Below are 22,418 nucleotides of genomic sequence, written 5' to 3'. Positions count from 1 at the left end.
TTGCAGCCATCATTGTTGTTTGGTGGGCCCAGGCTGGATTCAAACCCGCCACCTTAGGTGTAGGTGGCTGGCGCCTTAGCCACTTGAGCCACAGGCACCGAGCCAAAGAGTTTTCTCATCATCAAATGATGATCCTTCATTGGTTTATTTTCTGTGATAAAGAGGCTTTGAAAATAATACAAAAGAAATTATAAATATATAATGCAATTTAGAATCATAGACTGTTATAGTTGGAAGGGACCTTGAAAATCATCAAGCCTAACATCCTCATTTTATGGATTGGGAAATTAAAGTCCAGAGAAGTTCAATTAATTGTTCAAATTTGTCATTTTATTGCCTTATATAAATTTTCATCCCATTTTCTACTAAATTATGTTCAACCATTTTGATATAGAATATTGGTACAATTGCTTTCACTCTTTATAAAATTAATAGATTTATTATTTTAATTTTTATTTTTTATTAATTTTTTTGAGACAGAGTTTTACTTTGTCACCCCAGGTAAGGTACCCTGATGTCATAGCTTATAGCAACCTCAAATTCTTGGGCTCAAGCGATTCTCTTGCCTCAGTCTGCAAGTAACTGGGTCTATAGGTACCTGCCATAATGCCCAGCTAGTTTTTTTCTATTTTTAGTAGAGAGGGGGGTGTCTCATTCTTACTCGGCTGGTCTTGAACTGAGCTCAAGCAATTCACCCACCTTGGCCTCTGAGAGTGCTAGGAATATAAGTGTGAGCCACTCCAGCAAAATGAATGAATTTAATAAAACATCTTTTCAATAAAAAAGAGACATGAGAATAGCACTATATAGTTCTTATATATGTCCGGTAAGCAAGAGGGATACCTTACCTGGCTCATGGCAAGCATCCATTAAATATTTAACTGTTGATGTGATTTGGATTAATGATATACAATGTATTTACTAAATATCTCACTTGTTTTGCAGGTCTATGGTGCTGCTATTCAGTTTTATGAACCATACTCTGAGGAGAATCTCACAGAAAAACAGAGACTTCTTTTAGGTTTAATACCATCAGCAGATGGGAACTCTGATAGTTCCAAAACAATTCACACTAGCAAATGCATCTGTCTTCTTTCTCACTGGCCTTTTTTTGATGCATTCAGGAAGTTTCTGACTTTTTTGTATCGTTATTCCATCTCTGGACCTCATGTCCTTCCAATTGAGAAGTAAGTTAGAAGTCTTCTTGGTTCAGAATTTGGCAGATCTTTCCATTATGTGGTAAATTTGTGGGGTAACTGAATACATTTTATATGGAAACTAAATTTCTCAAGAATTATATGAATTTTTTTTCCCCACATTTTAATTTTTTTATTTCAGATGAATATGAGGGTATAAACAGGTTACATAGTTTGCTTTTGTAAGGTTAAAGTCCAAGTTGTTGTTGTGTCCTTCACCCAGGAAGTGTGACCTTATACCCATGCAGTGTACCTGTTGGCTGTGTACTTACCCAGCCTGTTCCTCCCCTCTACTTGAATGTAATTGAGTATTTCTCTTAAGTGAGCATGTAATTGTTAATCTACTAGTTTCAGATTAGTACTGAGTACACGTGATGCTTGTTTTTCCATTCTTGTGATAAGTTTGCTTAGGAGTATGGTCTCTAAATCCATCCAGATCGTTATAAAAGATACTAAAGAGTTATTTGAAAAAAAGAGTTTGTGTATTTCAGTCAGGTAATATTTCTTCATTGAACTTTGCAATCTTGTTGTTTTAACTTGTTTTTAACTCTAACATAATGAAATAAACGTTTCATTTATTTAATGGTCTTGTGAGGTTTGGAGATCCTATTCTGGAGAAAATAGTGGAACTTTTTAACTAATTTTGTAATTTTTGTTTTACATATAATTTTATTATGAATCTTTAAAAATATTTCTTACTGGCTCAGCGCCCGTAGCTCAGGCCACATACACTGGAGCTGGCAGATTCAAACCTGGCCTGGGCCTGCCAAACAACAACTACATCCAAAAAATAGCCAGGTGTTGTGGCGGGTACCTGTAGTCCTGGTTACTTGGGAGCTTGATGCAGGAGAATCACTTGAGCCCAGCAGTTTGAGGTTGCTGTGAGCTGTAATGCCATGGCACTCTACTGGGAACAACATAGTGAAACTCTGTCACAAAAAAAAAAAAAAAAAAAAGAAAAAAATTTTTTCTTACTATTTTTAGATGTGAATTTAAAGGAAAAATTAGATGACTACATGCTTTTTCTTTTTAACAATTTTAGTGATTTAGCTTAAGATCAGTAAAATAATTTTTTTTTTTTTGAGACAGAGTCTTACTTTGTCACCCTCCCTAGAGTGCTATGGCATCATAGCTCACAGAAACCTCAGGCTCTTGGGCTCAAGTGATTCTCTTACATCAGCCTCCCAAGTAGCAGGGACTACAGGCACTTGCCACAACGCCCAGCTATTTTTGGTTGCAGCTGTCGTTGCTGTTTAGCAGGCCCAGTCTGGGCTTAAACCCACCAACCTTGGTGCGTGAAAGTAAGACTTGATATAGATGAGATGTAAATATCTTCATTGTCAGCTGGCTGCAGTGGCTCCCACCTGTAACCCTAGTACTCTGGGAGGCCAAGGTAGGAGGACCCTTTGAGCTCAGGAGTTTAAGACTAGCCTAAGTAAGCAAGACCCACCTCTGCTAAAAATAGAAAAACTAGCTGGGCATTGTGGTGGGTGCCTGTAGTCCCAGCTACTTGGGAGGCTGAGGCAAGAGGATCTCTTGAGCCCAGGAGTTTAATGTTGCTGGTGAGCTATGACATTAGGGCCCTCTACCCAGGGCAACATAATGATACTCTGTCTCAAAAAAACCAACATAATAAATAAATAAATATCTTCTTTATCTATTTGACTATTGTTTATTTTATACTCCTTACCACTTAAAATGTTTTTGTATCTGTAGGCAAAATTTTCTGACTTTAATGACAATTGGGAAGTGATAGAATTATCATGAGAGCATTTAGTACATATTACTCTTTAATTTTTCCTTGCTCTTTTCTATTGTTATCTCAGTATTCTAATCCAGCAGTTCTCAAATTTTTGTCTCAGAACTTCTTTTTATTCTTAAAAAAATGATGACCCCTAAGAGCTTTTCTCTGTGCCTTTTATCTGTCATTATTTACTATAATAGAAATTATTGCAGTACAGTGTTGAGAGTGTATAGAGTTATAAGTGTGTTAATTTCAGTGCATGTATACACAGGATAATGATCAAATCAAGGTAATTACCATATCCCTCACTTTAAACATTTACCATTTTTTTGTGTGGTGATAACATTCAAAAATCTTTTCTTCTAGCCATCTTGAAACATACACTACTTTTTTATTTGCTATAGTCACCCTGCTGTGTAATAGAACACCAGAATTTATTCTTCCTAAGTGTAACTCTGTACCCACTGACTAACGTCTCATGGTCCACCCACTGCCCCCAGTCTCTGGTAACCACTATTTAATTCCACTTCTGGAAAATCAACATTTTCAGATTTTGCATATGATTGAGATCACAGGATGTTTGTCTTTCTGTACCTGGCATATTTCACTTACCATAATGCTGTCCAGGTTCTTCCACGTTGCCACAAATGACAGGATTTTATTCTGCTTTATGGCTGAATAGTATTCTATTGCATATACAGCATGTGCCTTATTTTTTTATCCATTCGTCTGTAGATAGGCATTTAGATTGATTCCATTATGTTGACTATTATGAATAATGCTGCAATGATTTTGGTTGGTAGTACAGATACCTCTTTGACATACTGATTTCATTTTCTTTGGATATTTACCCAGTGAAGGAATTGGTGGATCATTTTAGTTTTAAAGCAATAAAACCCATTACTTGTTACATCAGAAATATTGTTTTGAGAAATTCCAAAACAAAAAAATTAGTGAAAAGAGGGGCATTGTTTGACCTTTTTTTTCTTTTTAAAACCCATCTCCCTACACAATGATTTTTTTACATTTTTGCACATTTCCAGTGCCTGGTTTAGTTGAACATATCTGGGTTCCACATATAGTTCTTCATTTAATCTATTGCAGTAGTTGTTTTGGTGACATACATGAGGAAAGTCTGGCCTCACACGGATATGTAGGTGCAGAAAAGAGAGAAGGATTTTGAGTTGTTTTCAGAAAATTATGGATATTCTTATTTGACACTGTATTCTTATTTGACAAGTGGTAGTTTCTTATAAATTATTTGCAATGTGGAATCCGAAAATTTAGCTGTGAATTTTATTTGTCACATAAGAATCTATTGTTTTATTTCACTTTTTGAGTGGAAATTTTACTTATGTATGATCTTGTAGCACAGTGGTTCTCAACCTTCCTAATGCCACGACCCTTTAATTCAGTTCCTGTGGGTTGTGACCCACAGGTTGAGAACCACTGTTATAGCATTATACTTGGTAATTTGAAAAATACTGGTTCACTGAGTTAAGCAGATCTTCCAAATGTAGACATATTTCACCATCAATATAAAATTATCTTTGTTAATATCTGTATCTACCTTGTCAGAAAAGTTTTTGAGTTTTGGGAAGCTGTCAAGCTTAAGGTGGCAAAATTCTAAGTTTAACTTGAAAGGTTGAATTTAATTATTGATAACAAGTACTGCCAGTTATTTTCTTCAAAGCAACAGGATCACTTTGTTCATTTCATAAAGAAAATAACTGTTAAATATTCAATATTGGATAACTTTAGTTTGTCAGACATATTTTAAACAAAAATAAAATACTTCAAATTCACTTACAACTCAGTTGCACAAGTGCTTTTTCAGAATCAAGACAACCATTGTAATTCTGTGTACAACAGAAGTAATACTTCACATTTCATCACATAGAATTTTTTTTTTTTTGAGACAGCACCTCAAGCTATCCCCCTGGGTAGAGTGCCATGGCATCACAGCTCACAGCAACCTCCAACTCCTGGGCTCAAGTGAGTCTCCTGCCTCAGCCTCCCGAGTAGCTGGGACCACAGGTGCCCACCACAACGCCCAGCTATTTTTTGGTTGCAGCCATCATTGTTGTTTTTGTCGGGTCTGGGCTGTATTAGAACCTGCCACCTTAGATGTATGTGGCTTGCGCCTTAGCCTCTTGAGCCACAGGCGCCGAGCCTAGAATATTTTTTAAATGCACACTATAGTCAAAATTTAATAAAATTGCCAACATTTACTATTTTGTCAAAGACATTCTTAAATGAAATCAACATCCTTTTAATGCAGTATATACCAGTAAAGAATATAACTACCAGTACAATTTGGTGGCACTTCCTTGGTGCATAGTAAGGTGCCAGCAGTTTGACCTATGGTGCTTTTGCATCATCAGTGTAAATGTTAACACTGTGAAAAATGCAAAAGGGCCAGGCGTGGTGGCTCACACCTGGAATCCTACACTCTGGGAAGCCAAGGCTAGAGGATTGCTTGAGCTTGGGAGTTTAAAACTAGTCTAGTAAAAGCAAGACCCTGTCTCTACTAAAAATAGAAAAATTAGCCAGGCATGGTGCTGTGAGCCTATAGTCCTAGCTACTCCGGAGGCTGAGGCAGGAGGATTGCTTGAGCCCAGCTTGCTGTGAATTAGGCTGATGCCATGGCAGTCTACCCCCCATGACAGAGTGAGACACTGTCTCAAAAATAAACAAACAAACAAATGATGTCTTAGTGTTATTATGAAAATAGTTTTGATCTTACAGATCCTTCCTGAATATCTCTTAAAGGTCTTTAGGGTGTACAGATCACACTTTGATTTCTACAATTCTACTTTGTAATTCAAGCAGATGTATATTCTGTGGTACTCATCTCCCACTTTTTTTTTAGAAAGTGAGTACCTTAATGGTACAGACAGGTAGCTTCATGCCGTTTCTATATTTCCTGTCATGTCTAGTGGTATCTTACACATAGTAAACAGTCAAAGCATATTTGTAAATTAATAAATTTGTCTTCTAGTCTTTTCTATCCATTTGACATTATCTCAATTCTGAAAGAAAAGCAATTTTTAAATGTTTAAAAGAGAAGTGCTTCCAAAATAAAGTAGTTTATAAAAAAGGATTTTTCACCTTTTTCCTATTCCATAGTGTTTAAAACTCCATCAACTTTTTATCCATATTATATTAGGAAAAAACTTACAAAATCAGTAGTAGAATTTTTTTTAATGGAGACAAAGTCTTGCTCTATCGCCCAGGGTGAAGTACAGTGGTATGATCTTAACTCACAGCAACCTCAAACTTCTAGGCTCAAAGGAACCTTCCACCTCAGCTTCCTGAGTAGGTGAGACTATAGACATTCATCACCATACCCAGAGAAGTTTTTTCTTTTAAATTTTTGTTGAGACATAGTCTACTTATGTTGCTTAGGCTGGTCCCGAATTCCTGGCCTCAAGTGATCCTACTGCCTTGGCCTCTCAGAGTCCTAGGATTATAGGCATGAGCCACAGCACTCAGCCCAGTAATAGAATTTTTAATCTGTTGTTAATAGCAAATACATTGTTCTTTTTTTTTTGGAGATTATATTGCCTTCAGTGGAGTGCTATGATGTCACAGCTCATAGCCACCTCAAACTCTTGGGCTTAAGGGATTCTCTTGCCTCAGCCTCCCAAGTAGCTGGGATTATAGCTGCCTGCTACAACACCTGGCTATCTTTCTGTTGGCAGTTGTTTAGCAGGCCTGGGCTGGGTTTGAACCCTAACCACTGAGCAATGGGCACTGAGCCATTATTCATCTTTTGGAAGCAATTAAACTCTTCCAATTTTCTGGAGCACCTTAAATGGTTGTTTTACTTCTAAATATGAGTAACTGACTAATAATATAAATGTAAGAATTAGCTTCTTTGGTAATGTACACATCACTGATATGTTATCTACTTAGAAATAAACGTTAAAATCACTTTTTGAGAGAACATGTTGGGATAACACAAACAATGTTGAATGTGAACTATTTATATGAAAGGTTACTGGATTTAGGCAGAACTAACTTTAATGGGAAGAATGATTTTTGATTGCTTGTTAATATTAGGGATTTCAAAATTATAGGTACACAGGGCTTTTCACTCAACTGGACTTGTGATGACTTGTTGGCCAAATAGCTGTGTTATTCACTTTGGAATCACTTGGGTTTTTGTTTGTTTTCAAGGCATATTTCTCATTTTATGCATAAAGTTCCTTTTCCATCTCCTCAGAGACCAAGGATTTTAGTTCAGGTAAGACTCGTATGAGGGCCCCATGAATAATTATTGGCTCTGTCAAAATGTAACATAAGAATAACAATTCTGGGCTCGGCGCCTATAGCTCAACTGGCTAAGGCGCCAGCCACGTACACCTAGGGTGGCGGGTTCGAATCCCCAGCCCGGACCCGCCAAACAACAATGACGGCTGCAACCAAAAAATAGCTGGGCGTTGTGGTGGGCGCCTGTGGTCCCAGCTACTTGGGAGGCGGAGGCAGGAGACTCGCTTGAGCCCAGGAGTTGGAGGTTGCTGTGAGCTGAGATGCCGTGGCACTCTACCCAGGGGGACAGCTTGAGGCTCTGTCTCAAAAAAAAAGAATAACAATTCTGAATGGGAGTGGGTGGGGTGAAGTGGATGGGGTAGGGTGGGGCAATTGAATGAGATCTAAAGAGAACCAAATATATTTCATGTTGAAGTTTGGGTCCTTAATATTTTGTTAATTCTCTCTCAGACATCTAAGTTTTTCCTTTAGAGAAAGGGTTGAAGAGTTAAAGAAGTAGATATTTTAAACACACAGAAAGGAACTTTTCTCCCTAAATTTGTTATAGGTGTTTGAAAGTTTGTGCCTTTGGCAATTATTTATCATGTTATATGTATTAGAATAGATGTAAGGAAAAGTTGTGTGTGTTATGAATTTGAAAATGTAGATAAAATTATTGCATTATATTGATACCAATAAAATATCTAAAAAATATATATATAATATTTTTTTAAAGATTTTTTTCTTTTCTTGCAGTTTTTTTTTGGCTGGGGCTGGGTTTGAACCCACCACCTCTGGTATATGGGGCCAGTGCCCTACTCCTTGAGCCCAGGCGCCACCCTAGAAAAATATTTTGATGAGCTTTATAATCAGTCTGAATATTCACATGTCATTCTGTCTTATTTCCTTGTTTTTAGTGGCAGAATATATATATAGTACACTCAAATTGAATACACATAAAAGATTTGTTTTATAGTAGAAGTTTGCAAACTTTTTCTGTTATGGACCAGACACTAAATATTTTAGTCTTTGCAGATCATCTGAACTCTGTTGCATCTACTCAGCTGTGCTGTTAAAACACAAAGCAGCTACATAATATGTAAAGAATGAACATGGCTAGGGCTGCACCTGTGACTCAGTGGGTAGGGTGCCGGCCCCATATACCAAGGGTGGCAGGTTTGAACTCAGCCCTGGCCAAACTGCAACAAAAAATAGCCGGGTATTGTGGGGGGCACCTATAGTCCCAGCTACTCAAGAGGCTGAGGCAAGAGAATCGCCTAAGCCCAGGAGTTGGAGGTTGCTATGAGCTACAATCATGCCACAGCGCTCTACCCAGGGCGATAAAGTGAAACTCTGTCTCTTAAAAAAAAAAAAAAAGAATGAGCATGGCTGTATTTCAATAAAACGTTATTTACAAAAACAGGCAACCTGTGGATTTGCCCTGTAGGCCATAGGTTTTTAATACCATGAAACAAATACCCAGTTTCATGGTATTTGTTAAGATAGCATCAGGGAAACAGTGGAAGACAGAAAAAAAGAGATACAGGATTCATAGTAAGAAGAGTTAGTGGTTGGGAGGGTTAAGATGTACTTCTCAGTATCCTATTAAGTGATATTGACTTTTCCTATATTGGTAAGTGGATATAATGAAACTACATTGGCATTGTCATTATTCTATATTTTTTTTTAACAGAAAGTGGTATTTCTGTTTCAAATACTTTATTTTAAATCTTCTTCCAGTTATCACCACATGATAATCTGATTCTCAGTCAGCCTGTTTCTTCACCTCTTCCACTAAGGCAAGTAAAACTTCATTTCTGTTTCTCTTTATCTGTTGTGAGATAACGGTGGGGCTGTGTGGCTCACTCCTATAATCCTGCCACCCTTGGAGGCCAAAGCAGATGGATTGCTTGAGCTCAGGAGTTGAAGACCAGCCTGAGCAAGAGTGTCTCAAAAAATAAAAAAATAAAAAAAAATCTAGAGTGAGATAAAGTGACATTCAAATATTTTCTCTTTCCTAGCTAAAATTTCAAATATTGATGGGAATACTTTTTATTTAACCTCTTCCTTTCCTATCCCTTCCCTTCCTTTCCTTTCCCCTCCCTTCTCTTCCGCCTCCCCTCTCCCTTTTCCCCTTTCCTCTCTCCCCTCTTCTCTTCCTTTTTTCAGAGACAGGGTTTCTTTCTGTCACCCAGGCTGTAATGCAGTGGCATGATTGTAGCTCACTGCAACCTCAAACTCCTGGGCTTAAGCAATCCTCTTGTCTAGGCCTCTTGGGTAGCTGGGACTACAGGTGTGTGCTATCACTCCCAGACTTTTTTTTTTTTTGGTAGAGATGAGATTTCACTGTGTTGCTTAGGCTGGTCTTAAACTCCTGACCTCAGGCAGTCTTCTTTGGAGGCCTCTACCTCCAAAAATGCTAGAATTATAGGTATGACCCATAAGGCCTGGCCTATGAATTTCTTTTACTTAATATTTGGGTTATAGACTTTGAAGAAAAAGAAAAAATTTTACATTAGTGTCTGATATTTTGTGTGTCCATTTATTGTCATCAGGAAGTTACCATTACATAAATGGATATATGTGTGTAGGTTATGAGAACACTTATTTGTAGCTTCAGTTATCCTCTGAAGGATAATTGATAATTTCAAATAAAATTAATTTTAAATTTAACTCAATTTTAAAAATAGGTATAATTATAAAACTATAGAACAGAACAGTGTTTCGTCACCTTAAAAGTATAGAAAAATTATGAAATGTTTTCTCTGCCTTATCATTTCTTGAAATTTATTTTTTATTTTATTTTATTTTTGAGACAGAGTCTCACTATGTCGCTCTTGGTAGAGTGCTTTGGTGTCACAGCTCACAGCAACCTCAAACTCTTGGGCTTAAGCAATTCTCTTGCCTCAGCCTCCCAGGTGACTGGGATTATAGGTATCTGCCACAACACCTGGCTATTTTTTGTTGCAGTTGTCATTGTTTTCTAGCAGGCCCAGGCTGGGTTCAAACCTGCCACCCTCAGTGTATGTGGCTGACACTGTAACCCCTCTACTAATGGTGCTGAGCCTGTTTCTTGAAACTTAATTAGCTGTGTAAGTTTTCCATCAGAGAAATAGTTACAGTATAATTAAGTTATGGTGTAGCATATACCCAAGAGATACCAGCTGCCATCTTTGACATTAATTTTGTAAGAAATTTGGATTATTTCATCATTTGCTTTCAGCCCAGAGTGACCATTGTTTTCTTACCCCTTGTTTGAGCTGAAAAAACCTAGAAACATTGACTGAGACTTTATAAAATAAATCTAAATTACTCAAAGGAATTTTAATGACTAACACCTTTATTGCTTTATTGAGATATAATTCATATACCATACAATTCAAAGTGTACAGTTTCATATGTACAGTTTTTTGGGGGGTTTTTTTGAGACAGAGTATCTCTCACCTTGGGTAGAGTGCTATGGCTTCATAGCTCACGGCAACCTCAAACTCTTGGGCTTGAACAATCCTCATGCCTCAGCTTCCTTTGTAGCTGGGACTGCAGGTGTGCACCACTATGTCCGGCTAGTTTTTTTCTGTTTTTGGTAGGAGCGAGTTCTTGCTATTGCTCAGGCTTGTCTCCAATCCCTAAGCTCAGGCAATCCACCCACTTTGGCCTCTCAGAGTGCTAGGATTACAGGCATAAGCCACCTTACCTGGCCTTCATTTTAATAGTTATATTAACAGAGTTCTGCACTCCATAAAGAAACTCTTGACCCATTAGCAGTTAACCTACTTTATTAATTCTCCCCCTACCTACACCCACCTCTCTCCAGCCCTGGAAAACAGCTAGTCTTCTTTTCTGTGTCTATAGATTTGCCTATTTGGGGTGTTTCATGTAAATGGAGTCATTTATGTGAATGACTTTTTTCACTTAGATTAATGTTTTCAAGGTCTGTCCAAGCTATATCACTACTTCATTTTTTATTGCCAAATAGTTAATTGTATGGATACACCCCATTTTACTTATCCATTCACTGGTTGATGGAGATTGGGATGTTTCCACATTTTGCCTACTATGATAATGCTGATATGAATATATACAAGTTTCTTATAGACATATGGTTTCATTTCTCTAAGAGACTTTTGTTATTAGTTTTGCTTTATTAAAAATATTAATCCAAAGAAAAGTTATTTAGCATGTAGACAAAATAGTGGTTGGCTTACTGAACTATTTACTTTGTCAGTCCAATATTTTGTTAATATAGAATGTCTTAAGTTTATTGTTTTGGTTATTAACTCTCTTTGTATGTGTGTCATAATTTTGTAGCTCTTAATTTTTATTACTATCATCATTACAATGGTAAGGATTATCTGTTCATAAATCTAAATTTTAATAGGTATATTTATCTTAAGGGAGGTAGACCAGGAGTCTTACACTTTTTCCTATAATTACAGTGGAAGATCTGCCATGTTTAAAAAACTGCTATTAAAAGATTTGCTTTTAACCAAAGTATCACTTTTATAAGTGGAATTCTTTATTTATACATCATCTACATGGCAGATCTTATATGAAATGAAGATGACTTTTTATTTTTCATATTGAATACAATATAGAAAAATGAATGACTTGAAGCCACCTCAAAGTACATTATTTTCATAGTGTGTTTGTGATGCAGTGTTTTCCCTGTAAAAGAGGAGCAAGTCATGCTTAAAGTTGAACATGTAATACAAATTGTACCCCAGTGGTGAACTTTTCTCCATTATTCTAGATAATGAGATATTTATATCTTTATTAATTGCATATTTTTGTTTGCATTGACAGTGGTGGCAAGTTTTCAACACTACTTCAGAATTTAGGACCTGAAAATGCTGTGACACTACTGGTGTTTGCAGTAACAGAACATAAAATTCTCATCCATTCTTTACGGCCTTCTGTGCTTACTAGTGTGACAGAAGCATTAGTATCTGTGAGTATCACAGTTTCTTATTGGCAGTTATTTTAGTTTAAACTTAATTTATTCATACACAGTAGAATAGTTGACTACCTTTCTACATTGACCACCTCCTTAAGTTGGCCTAATTTTCATAGCCTGGACATGTACCACATGTGCGTATCAGTACAGTAGGCCTAGTTCTTTATGTTGACCACCCGCATATGTTGACCAGTTTGTTATAGTGCCTTGGGTGGTCACCTTATAGAGGTTCTCCTATAATTCAAAACTTATTTTATTTATTTATTTTTCTTTTTGAGACAGAGCCTCAAGCTGTCGCCCTGGGTAGAGTACCGTGGTATCATAGCTCACAGCAACCTCCAACTCTTGGGCTCTAGTGATCCTCTTCCCTCAGTTTTTCTATTCTCAGTAGAAAATTTTCTATTCTTGCTCTTGCTCAGGCTGGTCTTGAACTTGTGAGCTCAAGCAATCCACCCTCCTCAGTCCCCCAGCATGCTAGGATTACAGGTGTGAGCCACCAGGCTGGCTCAAAACTATTTTAATGCTTAACTAAAATTCAGAATGTAATTTAATTTCCTAACCATTAACTCTAGTTATTGTTACTTAGTTCATTATCAAGTATTAGATTTTAGATAATAGTACTTGAAAGACAATTTTTTGTGTGTGCTGATACACTATGCTTCAAGGTCAAAAAGCTAAATATTAAATATTCTATGTTTTGTTCATCCAAGATGATTTTCCCTTTCCATTGGCCGTGCCCGTATGTTCCTCTCTGCCCACTGGCTTTAGCAGATGTCTTGAGTGCACCATGTCCATTCATAGTAGGGATTGATTCAAGATACTTTGATCTTTATGATCCTCCTCCAGATGTCAGTTGTGTTGACCTAGACACCAACACTATTTCACAGTAAGTACATTTTAGTGATTCTGTACCTACTTTCATATTTAGTGATTGCTAAGTAGGATTCTTTTGAGATATTGTTTTCGGGATTATTTCCATCTTTGAATCAGCCCTCATTCTGCTTCAATGGAGTAAATTTAGGATATGAAAGGTTTTATTGGAGTGAAGATATACTTTTGAGCCTTAGGCTTTAAATATTTAAGAAACGTATTTCTTATATTTAGAATTTAATCAGATAAGCATAGGTGAAACCACAAATTAAATTAAAGCAGTATTTCTTGATTAATACTCTAATTCTATTTCTAGTCTAATGTAATCCTATAAGAACACTAATACATCATAGGAAAATTAATGTAATTTTTAAAAAATGTACTATTAATTTTTTTTGAGACTCTACCCTTGGTAGAGTGCTGTGGCATCACAGCTCATTGCAACCTCAAATTCTTGGGCTTAAGCGATTCTCTTGCCTCAGCCTCCTGAGTAGCTGGGACAGCAGGCACCCGCCACAACACCCAGCTAACTATTTTTAATTTTAATGCATAATAAAATATGAATTACAACTTCATGAAAAGAACATAAAGGATGACTTTAGATTCAATTCTATGGCACTTTCAGATACATTAGTAATTTTCTAATTGAGAAATCCTAAGTACTGAAACTGTATACCCTTCACCATAAAAATCAATCCTTTCTCACCCATACATACCCATACTCCACATATTTTACATTATGTGTATAAGTAAAAGAATGTGTAAATTTAATGGAATGTTTTAAAATTTAAAATAACTTTTATATAATTTCATTACCTTTATACTCTAGGAATGTTAATATGTTATGTTTCCCTCTCTTTTTATTAAAATAACATTTAATTAGCTATTGGAACTATATTGTTATTTTAGAATTTAGTATTTTTTTGTGTTTATTTTCAATATAATTACATGTAAGCTATTCAGGGAAGAGGAAGTTGATTACATCCATGGGACATGCTTATAATTACTATGATTAAAGCCCAAAAGCTAGTATTGCTTTTATACTTAAATATGTAAATGTGAAATAGGTTTTTTTCCATTTTTTAATAAGAGCTTTTCCTCTTTTTTTTTTTTTTGAGACAGAGCCTCAAGCTATCCCCTTGGGTAGTGTGCCGTGGCATTACAGCTCACAGCAACCTCCAACTCCTGGGCTCAAGCGAGTCTCCTGCCTCCGCCTCCCAAGTAGCTGGGACCACAGGTGCCCGCCACAACGCCCGGCTGTTTTTTGGTTGCAGCCGTCATTGTTGTTTTGGCGGGTCCGGGCTGGGGATTCGAACCCACCACCTTAGGTGTACGTGGCTGGTGCCTTAGCCGGTTGAGCCATAGGTGCCGAGCCTCCTCTTAAAGCCTTTTTATTTAATTCTGCAGTCTTAGATTTGTTCTTAGTTTTGTCATATGTCAAAACCTCAAGTGCTTATTTAAACCATCAGAAAAGTTTAGCTTAAAAAATTAATGCTCTAATATAAAACGTTTTTGCTAATAAAAATCTGTTATTCATGGAAAGTCTAACCAAGAAAATATGTAATGTATTCTATTCATAAAAGCCATTTTATGGATTGATAGAGTCAAAGATTATTTACCAGAGACATTTTATTCTCTTCCAGGAATATTTAATACTTTTAAAGTATTAGCTCTTTTCTTTGCCAGTTTTTAATTGTTACATGACATAAAGTTTTTAATTGAAATTAAAAAATATTTCACATATTATTATGATAAGTTGCATTTTCCCTTTTACACTTTCCCTTAATTTATAAAAATAATTTTTATTCTTACTATTTACTTTCTGTTTTGATCAATAATGAGTTAAAGAATCAAAGAAACATGAGTTATTTGCAGTCATGAATATTCCTCCTCAATATTTACATATTTTAGAAGGGTAATAACTCTTCTAAACTCTTGGTAGGACTAGACTAGAGAACTACTTCTACTTGCCTTCAACTGGAATTTCTGAATCCCCAACCTGAAATTTAAAAGAAAACAAATCCTGAGTGTGGTTTCATTTCCTTTTCTGTATTAGATGTATGTAATACAGAGTATATTCTGAATATCAAGAAATTTCTGAAGAAAGGGAAAGAAATTAATATCTAATATGTACTAGGCAGGAAGCTGCATGCATGGCCTAAGTTATCTCATATTATTGTCAATGCTTTGTTTCCTTATTAACACCTCTGAAAGATAAGAAAACTAAAGCTTAGATTTTAAAGCAGTTTATCAAAAGACTGTCAGAACTGGGCTTGGAAACCATCACTGACTCCAAAACTAATTCTTCTGTCACTAATTATTGCATAATTATTTATGTAATAGTAATCTTATAAATGGAAATCACCATGAATAAAAATGCAGATGACAATCATAGTTCAAAACTCAGGTACTAGATAAAACTCTTCTTCTTAGCCACTTATAGAGTAAAGATAATAAGAGCAAGAAGAGGACATTATGTGATAAATAACAATAATTAAATGTAATCGGACGATACTAAGATAGTGTTCATTCATTTATGCCATTTATCTTTTTTTTTTTCCTTTTTGAGACAGAGTCTCACTTTGTCATCCTGAGTAGAGTGCAATGGTGTCATAGCTCACAGCAAGCTCAGACTCCTGTGCTCAAGCAATTCTCTTGCCTCAGCCTCCTAAGTTGCTGGGACTACAGTTACAACACCTGGCTATTTTTAGAGACGGGGTCTCAGTCTTGCTCAGGCTGGTCTTGAATTCCTGAGCTCAAGCAATCCATCCACCTCGGCCCAGCGTGCTGGGATGACAGGTGTGAGCCAACATGCCCACCTTTATCCCATTTATCTTGAACACCCTTTTATGCTTGGCCCTAAGAATAAAATGGCAAACCAAATATATTCCTTTCTTTCTAATCACTCATAATCTTATCTAATAAGATAGGTGTCGTGCAGCGAATGGTAGGACAAGAGGTGTGTTGTATTGCAAAATTTTATCAAGAAAATATTTAAAAAGTGTTTTATATTGTGTTCTCACTGTAACACAGTTTTCCATGTTCTTGGTCACCATATAAATTTAATAATATCTGGCTTGGCACCTGTGGCTCAAGTGGCTAATGCGCCAGCCACATGCACCTGAGATGGTGGATTCAAATCCAGCCCGGGCCCACCAAACAGCAATGATGGCTGCAACCAAAAAAAAAAAAAAGAATAGCCAGGCATTAGTGGTGGGTACCTGTGGTCCCAGCTACTTGGGAAGCAGAGGCAGGGGACTCACTTGAGCCCAGGAGTTGGAGGTTGCTGTGAGTTGTGATGCTACAGCACTCTACCCAGGGTGACAGTTTGAGGCTCTGTCTCAAAAAAAAAAAAAATTAATAATATCTTCACAGATGGTCATGTGCAGTTTGACTCTGCCCCATCTTTATTTTTATTCTTATTTGTGGAAAGATGGAGTGGGTAAATTCCAAGACAGTCATTCTTTGTCAGCTTAAGCTTTTCCATCCGCTCTTTTGTCTTTGTTTTTGGCATTTTGTGTTCTGTGGGAAATTTAGGGAACATAAAAGTTCAGCAAGTTCCGCTGCACACCTATGCTAGATTGTTCTTTGGTGGTTAGAGTATCAGTGATTTACTTCTCTCTTTTTCTTTGTATTTTTCAAGTTTTCTTTTTTTTTTTTTCCCTCTTGAGACACAGTCTTAGGCTGTTGCCCTGGGTAGAATGCCATGGTGTCATAGCTCACAGGAACCTCTAACTCTTGGGCTCAAGTGCGATCCTCTTGCCTAAGTTTTTCTGTTTCAGTAGAGACAGGAGTCTCACTTTTTGCTCAAGCTGGTCTCGAACTTGTGAGCTCAAGCTATCCACCCACCTAGCCTCCCCGAGTGCTAGGATTACAGGTGTGAGCCATTGCACCTGGCCATTTTTCAAGTTTTCTAAAATAAGTATTCATTGCTTTCAAATTAGGAAACATTTAATAAATAAAGAGCAGAATCAACTAAGTGATAGTTAAGTCCAAATGTTTTATGGTGTTTATTACCCTGCTCTTTCCTCTTCCATATATAGTTTATAGACCAACTGGGTCATAATAGCTCTAATGAAGGATATTATAGTAACCTGTCCTAGAAACAAAAATATGGTAGTCCACCACTGTATCCTATGTTTTTCTTTTTATAGTTTCAGTTACCCATGGCCAAATGTGGTCCAAAAATAGATGAGTGCAGTACAATAAGATATTTTGAGAGAGAAAAAGACCACATCCACATAACTTTTATTAGAGTATATTGTTATAATTGTTCTATTTTATTATTAGTTACTGTTGCTGTTTCTTACTGTGCCTAATTAATAAGAAAAAATAGTGTGTATTTGTGTTTATGAGTATGTAGAAAGAGAGAATGAGAGAGAAACTTTGATACTGTCTACAGTTTTAGGCATGGGGGGGTCTTAGAATGTATCTGTCACCAATAAGAGGGGACTACTATATTACTTGATAGCAGATGTCATCCTTTATTTTAATAAAGTATTTTGTTGGCTTGGTGCCTGTAGCTCAGCAGCTAGGGTGTTGGCCACATACACTGGGTCTCGTGGGTTCAAACCCAGCCTGGGCCTGCCAGACAGCGATGATAACTACTACAACAACAACAAAAATAGCCAGGCATTGTGGAGAGCATCTGTAGTCCCAGCTACTTAGGAGGCTGAGGCAAGAGAATCACTTAAGCCCAAGAGTTTGAGGTTGCTGTGAGCTATGACACCACTACAGTCTACCAAGGGTGACATAGTGAGAGTCTAAAAAAAAGAAAAGAAAAATGTATTTTGTAATGTTATGCTTTAGTCAAGTAATTTAAATATTATAGATTACTTATTTTCTGAAAGGAACAAAAATAATCTTTACTCTTAGGAAACTAAGAAACAAAATAAGTATATCAAAGTATTTTGATAAACTCTGTGGATCTTAAGTTTATTCAAAGTTTTCTACAGTGCTTTTTGTTGTATTCAGGTGTTTAAGCACTTTTAAATGGGATTGAGAGTAGTGATTGCCACATTATGCTTCGTTGCGATTAGCGTGATTCCAGTGTAAGTGGATTTTACTCAGTACCATCATGATTATAATTTTCTGGGCTATATTTAATATAAGATTCTATCCTCATATAAATTAATTTTTAAATATTCAACATCCCAATTTATCATGTAGGATTTTTCTCTGGTTAGAATATTTTGTATGTGTCTCATTTATGGTTCAGTGTTTTCTCTTTTGCCATTTTTATATATAACATATATACTTTTTTCTCAAAAATGTCCATGTTACAAATGTATTATTGTTATCATTTAATCTTAGAACTGGTGACAAGAAAAATGTAGCCTGGAAGATACTTCCAAAGAAGCCATGTAAAAATCTGATGAACACACTGAATAATTTGCACCAGCAATTGGCAAAATGTAAGTGGTTAATGTAAAGAAGGTAATTTAATTTTAGAAAGAGGATCAATCACTTTGCCTTACTTATAAAAGGATAATATTTATTTTTGTTAGAAACTCAGTGAGAAATTTTTAAATATTTTACTTAGACACATACACACAAAATTTTTTTGAGACATTCTCTCACTCTTTTGCCCCAAGGTAGTCTAGAGTGCTGTGGAGTCAGCTTACCTCACAGCAACCTCAGACTCTTGGGTTCAAGCCATCCTCTTGCCTCAGCATCCCAAGTAGTTGGGACTGTCAGCTCATGCCACCATGCCTGACTAATTTTTCTATTTGTAGTATAGACAGGGTCTTACTCTTGTGATCCTCCTGTCTCAGTCTCAGAGTGCTGGGGTTATAGACATGAGCTGTGTCGCCTCAACCACATCTTCCAAATTTTTAATGGACCATCTTAAAATAATAAAACACAAAAGGATGTTAAGGTGGTTATTTAATTTCACCACTTGTATATTTTCTTTTCTTTTTTTTTTTTTTTGAGACGGAGCCTCAAGCTATCCCCCTGGGTAGAGTGCCATGACATCACGCTCACAGCAACCTCCAACTCCTGGGCTCAAGCGAGTCTCCTGCCTCCGCCTCCCAAGGAGCTGGGACTACAGGCGCCTGCCACAACACCTGGCCATTTTTTGGTTGCAGCCATCATTGTTGTTTGGCAGGCCCGGGCTGGGGATTCGAACCCACCACCTTAGGTGTATGTGGCTGGTACCTTAGCCACTTGAGCCACAGGCGCCGAGCCTGTATATTTTCTTCATACACAGAATAGAAAGTTAGTTTTGAAAATCTAAGATAGGTGGTTTAAAGTACATTAGAAAATTCTGGTAATTTCAGTGGGCTAAGAGCCAGGTCAGATGCTTTTGACATTCATTGGATTTTAATGCTGTGCTTAACTCAAATGGTTTAAAAATAGAAGTTTGGCAATACATTTAGAAATAAAGCAAAATGCCTAAAATCTGTTATGGTGATCCCCCCAGCTTTGTTTTTATACTAAGAACTGCCTTATCTATACGTTTTTTTTTTTTCTGGTTCCATAGAAAATGCAGAATCATTTTTTCCAAGTCTTGAAAATAGGATGTTGGTATTTTAATAGGGATGGTGTTGAATCAGTAGATTGCTCTGGGAAGTATAGATTTTAACAATGTTGATTCTTCCCAGCCATGAGCATGGTATGTTCTTCCATTTGTTAAAGTTTTCTGCTATTTCCTTTCTTAAGGTTTCATAATTTTCTTTATAAAGGACCTTCACCTCTTTTGTTAGGTATATTCCTAAATATTTCATTTCTTTGGGGCTATGGTGAAGGTAATTTTGTCCTTAATTAACCTCTCATCTTGGCTGCTGTTCGCGTATACAAAGGCAACTGACTTGTGGACATTGATTTTATATCTTGAGACATTAACTGTATTTTTTTGATGACTTCCAAGAGTCTTGTGGTTGAGTCTTTGGGGTTCTCTAAGTATAAGATCATATCATCAGCAAAGAGGGAGAGTTTGACCTCCTCTGCTCCTATTTGGATGCCCTTTATTTTCTTGTCTTGCCTAATTGTATTAGCTAGAACTTCCAGCACTATGTTGAATAGTAATGGTGACAGAGGACAACTATGTCTGGTTCTAGTTCTAAGTGGAAAAGCTTTCAGTTTAACTCCATTCAGTAAAATATTAGCTGTGGGTTTGTAATAGATAGCTTCAATCAGTTTAAGAAATGTGCCACCTATGCCTAAACTCTTTAGTGTTCTAATTAGAAAAGGATGCTGGATTTTATCAAATGCTTTTTCTGCATCTATGAGGCTCATATAGGCTTTGTTTTTGCTTCTGTTGATATGGTGAATAATATTTATGGATTTATGTATATTAAACCAACCTTGCATCCCTGGGATGAAACCTACTTGATCATGATATATGACCTTTTTGATGATAAGCTGTAATCTATTGGGTAGGATTTTGTTGAGAATTTTTGCATCTATATTCATTAGTGAAATTGGTCTAACGTTCTCCTTTTTAGTTGGGTCTTTTCCTTATTTTGGCATCAAGGTGATGTTTGCTTCATAGAACATGTTGGGGAAAGATTTCTTCCTCCTCAATTTGTTGGAATAATTTCTTCAGTATAGGAATAAGCTCTTCTTTGAAGATCTGGTAGAATTTTGGTGTGAAGCCATCTAGACCAGGGCATTTTTTTCTTGGAATATTTTTTATTGTTTCTTTGATCTCAGTGCTTGAAATTGGTGTATTCAGGAGATCTATTTCATCCAGGCTAAGTCTAGGGAGAGGGTGTGATTCCAAATATTGATCCATTTCCTTCACATTGTCAAATTTCTGGGAATAAAGTTTCTGATAGTATTCAGAGATAATCTCTAGTATCTGTGGCATCAGTCGTTATTTCCCCTCTATCATTTCTGATTGAGACCCTAGAACAACTGTGCTTGATAGATGCATATAAAACTAGAGATTTTACTTTTCTATTTCTAGTTAGTCTGGCCGAAGGTTTATCTATTTTATTTATTTTTTAAAAAAACCAACTCCTTGTTTCATTAATTTTCTGAATGACTCTCTTGTTTTCAATTTCATTGATTTCTGATTCAATTTTGGATATTTCTTTCCTTCTGCTGGGTTTTGACTTAGATTGTTCTTCTTTTTCCAATTCCATCAGATGGCTTGTGAGTTTGTTGATGCTCTCTCTTTCTGTTTTTCAAATGTAGGCTTCTAAAGTGATGAATTTTCTTCTCAGGACTGCTTTTGCTATATCCCACAAGTTTTGGTAGCTTGTGTCTTCATTGTTATATGCAAGAAAGTTAATGATTTCCTTTTTTATTTCTTCCTGCACCCAACTGTCATTCAGTATAAGGTTGTTTAACTTCTAAGCCTTTATGTGAGGTTGAACATTTTTGTTGGAGTTGAGTTCCACTTTTAGTGCCTTATGGTCTGAGAAGATGCAAGGTAAAATTTCAATTGTTTTGATTCTGTTGAGGTTTGTTTTGTGTCCTAGGATATGATCAATTTTGGAGAATGTTCCATGGGACGATGAGAAGAATGTATATTCTTTATCTTTGCGATGGAGTGTTCTATGTGCATCTATCAAGCACAGTTGTTCTAGGGTCTCATTTAAATCTCTAATATCTTTGTTTAATTTCTGTTTAGAGGATCTGTTCAGCTATGAGAGAGGGCTGTTAAAGTCCCTTGTTACCATGGTGTTATAGGATATCATATTGCTCAGACTAAGCAAGATCTGTTTCAAGAATCTGGGAGCATTTAAATTGGGTGCATAAATATTTAGAATTAAAATGTCTTCTTGTTGTATTTTTCCTTTGACCAATATAAAGTGATTATCATTGTCTTTTTTGACTTTAGTTGCTTTAAATCCATGTGCATCTGAAAATAAGATTGCAACTCCTCTTTTCTTCTAAATTCCGTTTGCCTGAAAAATTGACTTCCCACCCTTAACTCTGAGTTTTAATTTGTCTTTTGACGTGAGGTGTATTTCCTGCAGACAGCAGATAGTGGCTTGTGTTTTTTAATCCAATCAACCAATCTATGCCTCTTCAGTGGGGAATTCAAGCTATTGACATTTATTGAGATAATTGATAAGTATGGTAGTGTTCTATTCTCTTATTTTGTGAAAGTCCATTGCTTAGTTTTCTCTTTTGCATCATTGTGGAAGCTAGGTTCTGTCCTTTAATTTCTGGGTGTTTACTTTGCTGAAGGTCCATTGTGATGGTCAGTATGTAGAACAGGTTGAAATAGTTCCTGTAAAGCTGGTCTTGTTGTGGCAAATTTCCACAAGGTTTGCATATCAGTAAAAGATTTGATTTCTCTGTCAATTTTACAAGCTTAGCAGGATATAGAATTCTGGGCTGGAAATTGTTCTGTTTAAGTAGATTAAAGATAGATGACCATTGTCTTCTGGCTTGAAAAGTTTCATTAGAGAAGTCTGCAGTCGGGAGGCGCCTGTGGCTCAAA

General features: G+C 36.4%; 1 protein-coding gene across 4 annotated transcripts in view; it reads left to right on the top strand.

Moving 5' to 3' along the window:
- DENND4A (DENN domain containing 4A) overlaps window positions 1–22,418 on the top strand; it is a 150,847-nt gene that overhangs the window by 53,855 nt on the left and 74,574 nt on the right. For all 4 annotated transcript variants that reach the window (XM_023509993.1, XM_023509995.1, XM_023509992.1 and 1 more), the window contains exons 8-13: window positions 946–1,187; window positions 7,123–7,189; window positions 8,935–8,993; window positions 11,998–12,142; window positions 12,859–13,034; window positions 18,332–18,432. In XM_023509993.1, coding sequence (XP_023365761.1) covers window positions 946–1,187; window positions 7,123–7,189; window positions 8,935–8,993; window positions 11,998–12,142; window positions 12,859–13,034; window positions 18,332–18,432 — 790 coding nt within the window. The remainder of the gene's footprint in view (window positions 1–945; window positions 1,188–7,122; window positions 7,190–8,934; window positions 8,994–11,997; window positions 12,143–12,858; window positions 13,035–18,331; window positions 18,433–22,418) is intronic.

Source organism: Otolemur garnettii, unplaced genomic scaffold (assembly GCF_000181295.1).
Source record: "Otolemur garnettii isolate 467f Iridium unplaced genomic scaffold, OtoGar3 scaffold00011, whole genome shotgun sequence".
NCBI lineage: Eukaryota > Metazoa > Chordata > Mammalia > Primates > Galagidae > Otolemur > Otolemur garnettii.
This window is presented reverse-complemented; position numbering and strand designations above follow the sequence as displayed.